This window comes from Nicotiana sylvestris, chromosome 2, assembly GCF_000393655.2.
Source record: "Nicotiana sylvestris chromosome 2, ASM39365v2, whole genome shotgun sequence".
In the NCBI taxonomy this organism is placed as follows: domain Eukaryota; kingdom Viridiplantae; phylum Streptophyta; class Magnoliopsida; order Solanales; family Solanaceae; genus Nicotiana; species Nicotiana sylvestris.
The window spans coordinates 21,169,018-21,182,702 of NC_091058.1; the positions used below are offsets into that span (position 1 = coordinate 21,169,018).

The following is a 13,685-nucleotide window of genomic DNA, read 5'->3' on the forward strand; positions in this document are numbered from 1 at the left end:
CAAGCCTTTATAAATGATCCGCTACTTGATTTTAAGTTCCCTTGCGATCCTTAACCTCGAAGTCAAATTCTTGAAACAACAAGACCCATCGAATCAACCGAGGCTTTGCATCCTTCTTTGCCATGAGATAGCGAATAGCAGCATGATCTGGGTACACTATCACCTTTGATCCCAACAAATAAGCCTGGAACTTCTAAAAGGCATAGACAATGGCAAGAAGTTCTTGCTCAGTTACCGTGTTATTCATTTGCGCCCCATTGAGTGTCTTGCTTGCATAATAGACTGAGTGGAGAACCTTGTTGTGACATTGTCCAAGCATTGCTTCAATAGCTACACCACTGGCGTCACACATGAGCTCGAAACGAAGAGACCAATCGGGTGTGACAATAATAGGTGTCGTGGTGAGCCTTTGCTTTAATTCCTCAAAGGCTTTGAGGTATTTCTCATCAAACACAAATTTGGCATCCTTCTCAAGGAGTTTGCACATAGGATTTGCAATCTTGGAGAAATCCTTGATGAAGCACCTATAGAACCTGGCATGTCCCAAGAAACTTCGAACACCTTTAACTAAAGTAGGTGGAGGAAGCTTAGAAATAATCTCGATTTTTGCCCGGTCAACCTCTATGCCACGCTTTGAAATTTTATGCCCCAACACAATGCCTTCATCCACCATGAAGTGACATTTCTCCCAATTGAGCACAAGGTTGGTCTCTTCACATCTCTTAAGCACTTGTCTAAGATTGTTAAGACAATGCTCAAGAGAATTACCTACCACCGAGAAGTCTTCCATGAAGACTTCTAGGAAATCCTTCACCATGTCGGAGAAAATGGACATCATGCATCTTTGAAAAGTAGCCGGAGCATTGCACAAACCAAATGGCATCCGGCTAAAGGCGAAAGTTCCATAAGGGCAAGTGAATGTCATTTTCTCTTGATCCTTCAAGGCTATGTTGATTTGGTTGTAGCCGGAATATCCATCAAGGAAACAATAGAATGGCCTTCCCGCTAGCCGATCAAACATTTGATCAATAAAAGGCATAGGGAAATGGTCTTTGCATGTGGCACTATTGAGCTTCCGATAATCCATACACACCCTCCAATCGATCACCGTTCTTGTTGGGATGAGCTCATTTTTTTCATTTTCAATTACGGTTATGCCTCCCTTTTTTGGCACACATTGCACCGGGCTCACCCAAGAACTATCAGCAATAGGGTAGACTACCCCAACACCCAACCATTTGATAATTTCTTTCTTTACCACCTCTTGCATTGACGGGTTCAACCGTCGTTGATGTTCCACACTTGGTTTCGTCTCACTCTCCAATTCGATTTTGTGCTTGCAAATTCCTGCGGGAATCCCTCGGATGTCTGCAATTGTCCATCCAATCGCTTGCCTATGCTCCTTCAAGACTTCCAACAATTTTTCTACCCGCACATCATTCAACAAAGAAGAAACAATTATCGGTAAAGTATCATTTGAGCCAAGAAATTTATACCTCAAGTGTGGTGGAAGTGGTTTGAGCTCTAGTTGCGGTGGTTCGATAATAGAAGGCTTTGTGGGTGGAGTGGCTCTATTCTCCAAGTCGAGAGAGATCTTTGCCAAAGCATAAGTGTAGGACCCAAGCCCCTCCAATGCATTTACCGATTCCATATACCCCTCCATATCTTCACCATCAAAGTTCACCAAAATAGTCGCCAATGCCTCACCGAGGCATTTTTATTCCATTTTCATTTCAATCGTATCCTCTACTTTATCAACAACATCGATCACCGAGATGATTTCATACTCATGCGGTAGTTTCATACCCTTGCTTGCTTGGAATGTAACCTCTTCATCATTCACACGGAATCTGATCTCATTCCGTTCCGAATCCATTAGTGCTCTTCCCGTGGCAAGGAATGGTCTCCCCAAGATGATAGGAATCTCTTTGTCAACTGCACAATCAAGGATTACGAAGTCGGCGGGTAAATGAAATTTTCCCACCTTCACAAGTACATCATCAACAATTCTCACTGGTCGTTTGATGGAACGATCGACCATTTGCAATCTCATACTTGTGGGCCTTCGCATACCTAATCCTGCTTTCTTGTAAATGGCAAGAGGCATCAAGTTGATGCTAGCTCCATTATCGCAAAGGGCTCTTGCAAAATCATGTACCCCAATGGTACAAGGAATGGTGAAAGCTCCCGGGTCTTCTTTCTTTTGAACGGTGGATGTTGCAATGATAGAGCTAATCCGGTGAGTCACATTCACCACTTCATTTTTGGTGGTTTTCTTCTTGGTGATCAAATCTTTCAAATACTTAGCAAAACCCGACATCTCTTGAAATGCTTCCACAAATGGAATATTCACTGATAATTGCTTGAGAATGTCGTAGAACTTTTCGAGTTTGCTATCATCAGCCTTCTTAGTGAGTCTTTGAGGGAATGGAGGAAGAGGTCTAGGAATAGGTGGAAGAGTTTTTGGTGTCTCTTTTACCTTTTCCTTTACCCCTTCCCGATTCTCTTTTTGCACTTGCACATCTTCTGGAATCTTCTCAATTTCAACAACACTTGGCTCTTCAACCTCAACCCCTTGTTCGGACTCTTTTACTTCAACCACTTGTTCACCCCCTCCTTGTAGTACCTTCCCACTTCGAGTAGTAATCGCCATGACATGAGAAGTTAGACCACTCCCTCTACCCTTGGGGTTCGCAATTGTGTCACTTGGAAGTGTCCCTTTTTGCTTTGGATTTTGCTCCCTAGAAATATCTCTCATTTGCATCTCTAATTTTTGTATGGATGCGGTATGAGAACCAACAATCTCGGTTATATTCCTCATAGAAGTGTCAGACTTCTCTTGATTTTGCAACACACGTTCAAGCATGCTTTCCAACTTAGACTCACTTGAGGAACCTTGATGTGAATATTGACCCTTTGGGGGAACATAAGGGTTTGAACTCTGATTTGGGAAGTTGTTGTTGTTGTTCCAAATACCTTGATTTGAGCCGACTTGGTCATTTCTCCACTATTGGTTGCCTTGCCCTTGCGGGTGAGGCCTCCATTTATTCTGTTGCCCTTGACCTTGGTAATATTGCCTTTGATATCCATCTTGGGAGTTGTTGACATAGTTTGCTTCATCAAAATCCTCATTTGATATGGGTTGCACATCCTCAACCACATTTACCTTCTTTGTTTGGCTTTCGGTGAACATCTTTGTCAACACATTGACATTTGTAGTAAGTATGCAATCACTTGATCTCTCTCTTGATTTTCCTTGATCATATTGCTCAAGGAAGGAGAACCATATGTAATTCCACTTGTGGTGTCCTCAGAATGCCATGCCTGATTATGCTTTGCCATTTCGTCGTGTATTTGTGTCACCCTTGGGAATGATTTGTCCATGAAAGATCCGTCAGCTGTATCCTTAGCTATAGATTGGTTCATCGGATCCAAGCCCATGTAGAATTTTTCCAACAAGATAGAATCCGAAAAATCATGATTGGGAGACCTCACCAAATATAATTTGAATCGATCTCATGCCTCGTGTAGTTGTTCCCCCGGTACTTGCTTGAAAAAGAAGATTTTATCTCGGAGCTCAGATTTCTTACTTTGCGGGAACTATTTAGCTAAGAATGCTCGGACAAGTTCGGGCCAAGAATGAATAGAGTTTGGTGGCAAATTCTGAAGCCATTTCCTTGCGTCCCCAGCTAGTGAGTACTTGAAGCACCTCAACCTTAGAGCATCATCCGAGACATTGTTCAGCTTATACATCGCACACACACCCAAGAAGTTTCTAAGATGTTGTGTCAGATCATCATCGGTGGAATTTCTGAAAAACCCCTCCGCTTTGAGAATATGGATTAGACCATGTTCCACCTTGAAAGTTGCAGCGCCAACGGCCGGAGGTACAATAGCATTCGTATCCTCAATATACTTCTCTATGTCCGCAAAAGGATTTTCTTCCATTTCCGCCTCCATTTGTTCTTCATATTCGGCCCTGTTTTCCTATTAACACCAAGCAAAACAAGCAAAGTGTGATGGAATAGACTAAGACGTAAAGTAAAGCACACACTAATTAGTAATTTCAAAACCGTATTCCCCAGCAACAGCGCCAAAATTTGATACGCTCAAATTACACTTTAATAAATAGTATAAGGAGGTCGATGTCAAATATAATAACGAACAAGTTTGGGGTCGAATTCCACAGGGAATAGGTGTGAAAAGGTTACTCAAATAGCGTGTTACTTGACTCAAGTCGTAGTTCTATTCAGTTAATGGTAACAAGAGTATGAAATGATTTTGATTTGAAGTAATGACTAATTGTAATGTTAAGAATGTAAATAATTTGATTAGAGAAACCAAGGTTGTCTCCCCATTAATGAAGTGTAATGCTATCGGTGTTAATATGATATATTTCAAATGGAAGGTCCCTTTTTGATATGCAAATGATGTCTAAATGACTACCCAATATTTTCCAATAGTTGGATAGTATTTCCTCTTTATGATTTTTCCAAATATAAAAGAGTTGCAATTAAAAACAATCAATATATGCCAAATAAAATCCACTTATTCCTTAGCGATTCTATTAAATAAGGTTTAAAGCCTTGAGTCTTTGATATTTACTTCTACCAAATTTTAACCCACTTTCCAAGCAAAGCAAGAATTTAATGGCACTTGTTGATGTTTGCAACCACCAACAATAAATGAAGAATGAGAAGTAAATAAATATCAACCAACCATTATATATATATATATTCAATGTTAAACACCCATTAACATAACACCCATTTAGGGTCCACAGCCTTAGTATTTAAAGTTAGCTACTCATACTAAAATACAAAAAATAAGAGAATATTAAATGCCATAAAGCTTACAAAGTGAAAGATTCTTGACCCAAAAGCTTCCAAAATAAAGGAATATTAAAGCCTTGTATTGTAGTCTCAAAGTCAGACCAGATGAGCCCACAAAACCTCAATAAATCTATTTATAGAGGGCCAAAAAGCGGACAAAAATGCCCTTTCAGGTTAAATATGCGACCACATACCTGTCGCATAACAGACATGCGGTCCGCATTCTCTTCATGCCCAACGCATTTCAGAACCCTAGTTTTCAGGCCGTCATCGCATTGTTGATTTACTGTCCGCATTCCAGATATGCGATCGCAATTTGCGTTGGATTTTCTACCATCAGCATTTCTCTCCATGAGTTTGCGGTCCATTATGCGGTTAGCAAACCTGTTATGCGATCGCATTCTGGACCGCATTTCTTGCACTGGACTTTGGCCAACATTCTGCTGTGGTTTGCGGTCCTTTGCACATTATGTGGTTCGCATGTAGGATTTGCGATCGCATTTTGGACCACATTTCCACATTTGTGCTGCATTTTGCTCTTTTTCTTGTCTTTTTGTGGCCTTTTGCTTTCATTTCCATGCTCTTAGGTCCTTAAACCTCATGTACTGCAAAAACACTAAAATTACATAAGTATTGGAGATAATTGCATTCAAAACAAGCTAAAATCTAAGAAATTTGCATTGAAATGTGCCGAAATTCTCCGACACATCAACACCCCCAACTTAGACTCTTGCTTGTCCTCAAGCAACTAAAACGACACTATCCTATTCTAGACTCCATCTAACAAATATGAAACAATTGTGACCGTGGACGGTGTCCTTGTCAGTACTACAAGCATGCATTTCTCAATTGTTTACCCTTCCTGAATCATCAATATTTATAAAGAACTAATCAACTTGTGAAACTTTGAGCCTCGACCAATTTGACAAAATGTTACCCTCAGCTGAGTGCACTTGTATTTGATTCCAAAAGCTTAACTTCTGTCCAACCTCATAGTTCATGTGCCCTCACTAGAAAGAAAGTCCCAAAATCACAATATTTATAATGACAACAAAAAGGGACGAATTCACAAATACACTCACTCTCAGAAAGAGTTTCAAGTGTTACGACATACCATACCACAGGCTTGCCCTTATTTTAATCAGTCGCTTAATTCTAAGAACACTCGGTTGGATATACCATAAGGACTTTTTAATATCGTAATGTAGGTTTAGGGAAGTAGGTTTTCTTATCGGGCGGATTGGGCGGTTATTTACTCTTAACAGTTTGGCTTATCGGTTATCGACTTTTAAATGTATTAATCCACTAGCCATCCAATAAGATATCAGGCAGATTGGTATCGATTTAGCTTTTATCGGGCGGCTATTGGGCGGTTTATCAGCCTAATTCAATCAAAATAAAATAAAATTTTCTATAGTGGGAAAGTAAACATCAAAAGTTCCAAACCAAACACCGAAACGCATGTTTTGAGTTCTTGTGACAACCCGACCAGTCATCTCATGAGTTACCACTCTGTTTTCCCCATTTTCTACTGCTTTATGCTTCATTTTCTGTATTTGGTGTGATCGAGTTTATTTGGATTATTTTGGGTAGGAAATGAGACTCTTAGTCTCTTTAAGGAAAGCCTAGTTTGGAAAAGTCAACCGGATGTTGACTTATGCGTTAGAGGGCTCGGATGTGATTTCCGGTGGTTCAGTTAGCTTCAGGGGATGATTTGTGACTTAGGAGTGTTATCGGAAGTGGTTTTGGAGGTCCGGAGTAGAAATAGGCTTGAATTGGCGAAGTTAGTATTTTGGCGATTTCCGGTTGGTAGGAGAGATTTTGATCCGAGGGTCGGAATGGAATTTCAATAGTTGCAGTAGCTTCGTTAGGTGATTTGGGATGTGTGTGCAAAATTTTAGGTCATTCGGAGGTGATTTGGTTGGGTTTTTTGATCAAATGCGTGTTTCGGAAGTTTTAGAAGAACTTACGCTTGAACTCGATGTAATTCGATGGTTTTGGTGTTGTTTGAGGTGTTGTGGTGATTGGAACGAGTTTGGATGATGTTTTAGGAGGTGTTGGTGCTTTTGGTTGAGGTCCCGGGGGCCTCGGAGTGATTTCGGATGGCTAAGCGGGAAGAATCTGGACTTGTGATGTTGCAGATTGCTGTTGTTCTGGTATTTTCACACCTTCGGTTTGGAAGCCACAGGTGCGGTGTCACATATGCGGGCTGGAGGTCGCAGAAGCGGAAAGGCAAGGCAAAGGCTGGGATCGCAGATGCGGATAGGGGACTGCACCTGCGGAACCGCAGATGCGGTCAGGCTAGACTTAAAGAATTCTGCAGAAGCAGGGGTAGGACCGCAGAAACGGTACCGTAGAAGCGGTTTTTGACCGCAGAAGCAGTTATGACTGGGCAGAAGGCATTTAAGTTCTCCTTCGCGAATTTTGTAGAGTTTGCCATTTTTTACTTCGGGCTTGGAGAATTGTGGGAAATTTTGAAGAGGGGTTTCAAGGAGCTTCGATAAGGTAAGGATTTTTGGACCTAAAACACACTTCTATAGTGGTATTTCATGAATTATGACTGAAATTTAAGGAATTAATGGACTAAAATGGAGGTTTAGGGCTTGAGTTTAAGAGGGCTTAAATTAAGGATTTTAGGGGTCAATTGAACTCCGATTCTGGTGTTTTTGATATGTATGAACTTGTGGGGAGATAAGGAATCTAATGATGTGAAAATTTTTGAGTTTCGAGAAGTGGGCCCGGGGCTTGGGTTTTGCTAATTTAGAGAGTTTTGATATTTTTCGATTGTTTTCGCTTGGGTTATGTTCCCTTAGCATATTGTGATGTATTCGTTCTGGTTTTGGTCAGATTCGATGCGCGAGGAGGCCGATTTGAGAGGCAAAGGCGTTGCGAGCTAGAGCTTTTGCCGGTTCGAGGTGAGTAATGAATGTAAATGATGTCCTGAGGGTTTGAAATCCCGGATTTGCACACCGTAGTGCTATATTGAGGTGAGACACGTGCTTAATGATGAGCGTGGGGTTGTTTACTATTGGGGATTGTGACTTGGTCCGTCCCGAGTGATGCTTTTACCACGTATTTGATTGAAGCTTATTTGTTATCATCATTATTTGGACTGATTGCCGTATTTGGGCTTCGTGCCAACTATTTGAACCCTTCGGGGAGTTTTATCATTACTTCCTCACTGTTTTGACTTACTACTTGAACTCAGTCATATCATTTTTCCACTATTCTATAACTCAGCCACGTTTTACTCGGTTTTGAAACTAAAATGATATATTAAATGATGTTTTGGGCTGAGAACTACTGTTTTACTAATGCCCGAGGGGCTTATATGATTTCTGGACTGAGTACGGCCAAGGGCCAGATGTGAGGATACCATGGGATCGGGCTGCGCGCCGCAGCAGTGTTATACTGATATTGATATGAGGCCGAGGGCCTAGATTTGATGCCACGAGATGGCTTGATATTGCGCTTGGGCCGTAAGGGACCCCTCCCGAAGTCTGCACACCCCTAGTGAGCACCGTCGACGATAAATAAATGGATCGGGCTGCGCGCCGCAGCGGGTACTGTAGGGTACCGTATTATGTGTTGTATTTCTTTATTTGATTGTCACTTATCTGCTTATTTGTTGTAGTATCTTCCATATTTCGATTACATTGGTCTATCGCTTCCATATTACTTGTTTTAAACTGCCGGATTATACTCTGTGTTCTTCCATGATTTCTTATTCTCAGCCATTATTTATATTTATTACTCACTGGGTCAGAGTACTCACATTACTTCCTGCACCTTGCATGCAGATCCAGGTGTTCCAGAGGCTGAGTGAGGATATTCAGTCGATCAGTTCATATTCGGGAGCATCGAGGTAGCTCCACAACATCCGCAACCCTTCTTTCCCTTCTATCCTTTCGTTTTATCCGCATTTCCTAAACTGATTATGTATTAGGCTGTTAAACTTGTGCTAGAGGCTCGAGACTTGTGACACTAGATCTGTATGGGTTATGTAGTGGTATTATCATCTGAATTTCTGCATATTTGACTCGTTGTCCTAAACGTTTATTATGATAAATTGGCAATTTAACTGTGTTAGCTAATAATGAATTTTATAAGAAATGGGTCGAGGTTGTTAGTTGGTCAGGCTTGCCTAGCAGTGTGTTGGGCGCTATCACGACCGGGGTTGGGGTCGTGACAGTTCTGGAAATGAAAAAACTCATAATCAAACCAACTAGAGAAAGATGCAAATACTGTTTTGGTCTCTCGTGAATATCTCAAAGGCTTTTGTCTGAATGCATAGGTACAAATGAAGAAAAAGACAAACCCATTAGTATTTTCTTTTACTTCAAATGGGTATTTTTGACCTTTTATAATTAACACTAATAGTAAATGGACATTGGCCTTAGTCCATGTGAAATATTTCCAATTGGCCGTTGTTAAAACAAATGTTTGTCATGCTTAGAATTCTAGGATGCCTCAAAACCCAAGCAAAGTTGATGAAGCAGTAGTGTAACTGGTGTTGTTATCTGTTTCAGATAGCAAATTCTGTCTTTTGTCACAGTTAGATGACTCCTTTTATTTGGCTTTCTTTTATTCTAATTCACTTTGATAGAGTACTGGAGGAAGAAGGGTTTTTGATTATTTAATATATATATGGATAAAAATAAATTTTATATGTATATATATATATATCTCTGACCTTTATATATATATATATATATATTCTTAACGGGTTAACAGATTATCCGTTAAGAAAATTGAATAATCCGCCCCAAACCGATAAGCCGTTAATAAAAAAATTTCAATCTGTTCCTCGTCCGTTAAACTGTTAACATGATACCAATAAGCCATTAAGCTTCGGTTTGGGTTCGGTTTTCGGTTTCGGTTTGGTTTTGAACACCCCTATAGGGAAGGGTCGGATAAGCATTTAGGCACAGTGACTACACCCTCCTTGAACACTCATCACCTTTTTCTTTCTTGTTGCTATTTGCTTCTTTTCAAACCACCTAACCTTTATTAGCATCAACGTTTCCACCATTTAGCCACCTTAACTACCCCTTCAATTTTTTTCACGACTCCATATATATATATATATATATATATATATACAAGCAATTCAAAATTTGATACGCTCAAATTACACTTTAATAAATAGTGTAAGACGGTCGATGTCAAATATAATAACCCAACAAGGTTGGGGTCGAATCCCACAGGGAATAAGTGTGAAAAGGTTACTCAAATAGTGTGTTACTTGACTCAAGTCGTAGTTCTATTCAGTTAATGGTAACAAGAGTATGAAATGATTTTGGTTTGAAGTAATGACTAATTGTAATGTTGAGAATGTAAATAATTTTCTTAGAGAAACCATGGTTGTGTCCCCTTTAATGAAGTGTAATGCTATCGGTGTTAATATGATATATTTCTAATGGAAGGTCCCTTTTTGATATGCAAATGATATCTAAATGACTACCCAATATTTTTCAATAGTTGGATAGTATTTCCTCTTTATGATTTTTCCAAATATAAAAGAGTTGCAATTAAGAACAATCAATATATGCCAATAAAACTCACTTATTCCTAAGCGATTATATTAAACAAGGTTTAAAGCCTTGAGTCTTTGATATTTACTTCTACCAAATTCTAACCCACTTTCCAAGCAAAGCAAGAATTTAATGGCACTTGTTGATGTTTGCAACCACCAACAATAAATGAAGAATGAGAAGTAAATAAATATCAACCAACCATTATATATATGTTCAATGTTAAACACCCATTTAGGGTCCACAACCTTAGTATTTAAAGTTAGCTACTCATACTAAAATACAAAAAGAAGAGAATATTAAATGTCATAAAGCTTACAAAGTGAAAGATTCTTGACCCAAAAGCTTCCAAAAGAGAGGAATATTAAAGCTTTGTATTGTAGTATCAAAGTCAGACCAGATGAGCCCATAAAATCTCAATAAATCTATATATAGAGGGCCAAAATTTGGGACAAAAAGCGGACAAAAATGCCCTTTCAGGTTAAATAAGCGACCGCATATCTGTCGCATAACAGACATGCGGTCCGCATTCTCTTCATGTCCATCGCTTTTCAGAACCCTAGTTTCCAGGCCGTCATTGCATTGTTGATTTGCGGTCCGCATTCCAGATATGCGATCGCAATTTGCATCGCATTTTCTACCATCATCATTTCTCTCCATGAGTTTGCGGTCCACAAACCTGTTATGCGATCGCATTCTGCACCGCATTTCTTGCACTAGACTTTGGCCAACATTCTGTTGTGGTTTGCGATCCTTTGCACATTATGCAGTTTGCATGTAGGATTTGCGATCGCATCTTGGACCGCATTTCCATATTTGTGCTGCATTTTGCTCTTTTCTAATCTTTTCACTTTTATTTCCCTGCTCTTAGGTCCTTAAACCTCATGTACTGCAAAAATACTAAAATTACATAAGTATAGGAGATAAAATCATTCAAAACAAGCTAAAATCTAAGCAATTTGCATTGAAATGTGCTGAAATTCTCTGACACATCACATGTGACCTAGTTATCTCATAAAATACTCTTTTATGGTCAACCTCTCACATTGTCTATTGCAGACCTATGATCTATAATCAACCCCCATATTTTAAGAAGGAGTCATGTGACCTTCTGTCGTAGACTACTATTTTAGAGTACTGTTTAGAATCAACCACCTGTAATCAACCAATGTTCTATTATCAACCCCCATCGATATTTTTAATTTTAACCAAGACTTATTACGCTGATTTAAATAGTCTATTGACATCCACTGGTTAAGGTAGTTAAGTTAATGTCTAATGTTAATAAGCACTAGTAGCCAATATGAAAAGGACTTGTTTAATTAATTGAAATACATCGAACATGCCGATTCAAAACATCATTTCGTTTCTCAAAACTCTCAACAGTCACGTCATTTATGAGAAGTCATATTTAAATGCACCACTTAGTGTCAAATTCTGCCTATAAATATGCTAGATCTGATGGAAATACTTATTCTATCATTCTTCCAAATAGCCTAATCACTTAACAGAGAAATGCCTCTGAGGCTAAGGCCAAACGTGGACACCATTTTCATTAGGGAATCACTGGATAGGCTCATCTGAGAGATCCAAGAAGACAGGGTGAGGTAAGAGAGGAACATTTGCCGTATCACATGCATGTTGCAGACTCTCTTTCATTGGGCTGGTGCAAATATTCACCACTATGTTAGCTTAGCAAATTCCTCTCCCCATAATCCTTCTCCCCCGTAGTTTAATTTTTTTCTTTAGTTAATGGGAAAAAAATATATGCTGTTGTGAGGGGAGTTATTTAATAAAAATATTTAACTTGAGGTTTTGTCTATTTAATTTTCTTCCTTATTTTTTGAATGATGTTACCCTATTTTTTTATTTTTATGCTTTGGTTATTTTTTTCCATTTGACAACACTTAAGTGCAAAAAGTCTCCAAAACGAAATAACAAGGTTCCAATAAAAACGTACAACTCATGGGATGTAAATTTCAGTCTTCCAAATAATTGAATTTCCCGCCAATGAATTAAAAATTTTACAAGAGTTGTTGAATAAACCTACGGTATATAGCCTACCACACTGCTGGTTTATAGATCCATTGTAAGTGTAAATCAATAGAATTTCGTAGTAAAAAAATTAAGAACGGTATATCAATCATAAATTGGATAGAGGTAGGTCCTCGATTATTAGTTGTTCATTAGTGTAAAGTATTAATTTAGTTACTTTAAATCAAAAAATGATAATTATTTGTGAATAACTTAAAGTTGTAAACATCTAATATTCTATTCAACAAATTGCAAACTTTGAATTGGATAAAATGGATTACTATGACATATCAGTTATATTGGTATCAACCGAAGCCTATAATTGGTGAAAATAACTTTCATTATATAGTCAATAAATATTATTACAACATAATGTCAAGGCAATGTATGCGATTTGAAGAGTAATTATCTATTATAATCGATCACAACATTACTTAATATCAACACTGTTGATATTACATCCTAATATTCAATATACAACATTCATACTTAGAGACATTACTTGTTGACAACACTTCACTAGACAACACTCTTATACTTAGAGGTCTTGCTTCTTGAGTTGTTACATATTCTAGAATGACCAACTCTTAATGATAAGAAATATACCGCCATGTATAATAACATTAGATGTTCCATAAAGTTTAATATGATATTTAAACGTTATAAAATAAAAAAACAAGGTCGAACATAGTGTAATCCTTATTTTAGTGAATTCTCGACCTTTAGTTTACTCTCGACCGCAATAAGAGTTGAAGACGAAACCTCAAGTTGACACTCGCCCATTAAGGAAGTCTATTGATTTATGATGAATGTTCAGTGTTGGGTTCAGGTTTTATAGCTTAAAGTAGTTTATCATCGACTAGTGGTTGATGGAAGTCAGCTCGTGTTGTTAAATAAATTAAAATATGTCCATGTGGACTACCCCTAACCATATTTTTTTGACCCGTTGAAATTACCCATTTGACCTATTTAAGATTACCCATTTGACCGGCCACATAATTGAAATAAAATTAATCACATTTCAACCATATTTTTTTGACCCATTCAAATTAACCCATTTGACCTATTTCAAATTACCCATTTCATCTACTGTCTCAAAATAAAATTGATCACATTTCAACCCCAATTATTACTTCTAAAAAATATTACTCAAACAATTGAAGAAAAATGAGTCAAGGGTCGAGTGCATCATTTGGGTCGAGAAAGAATTATCACTGCGGCATCGCTGCCAGTCAATTACAGTTACAACTCCGGTGAATGCTGGTCGGCATTTCTCAAAATATTC

At 38.5% G+C, this 13,685-nt stretch overlaps 1 protein-coding gene across 1 annotated transcript; it reads right to left on the reverse strand.

The window, feature by feature from the left end:
* Positions 1-1,717: 1,717 nt before the first annotated feature.
* On the reverse strand, positions 1,718-2,866 carry LOC138883441 (uncharacterized). The gene has a single exon (XM_070164130.1). The coding sequence runs from the start codon at positions 2,864-2,866 to the stop codon at positions 1,718-1,720; it is 1,149 nt and encodes a 382-aa protein (XP_070020231.1).
* Positions 2,867-13,685: the final 10,819 nt, after the last annotated feature.

Bases quoted from the DNA above. Each gene is read 5' to 3' on its own strand.
- LOC138883441 (XM_070164130.1), bottom strand. From the start codon at position 2,866: ATGCTTGAACGTGTGTTGCAAAATCAAGAGAAGTCTGACACTTCTATG.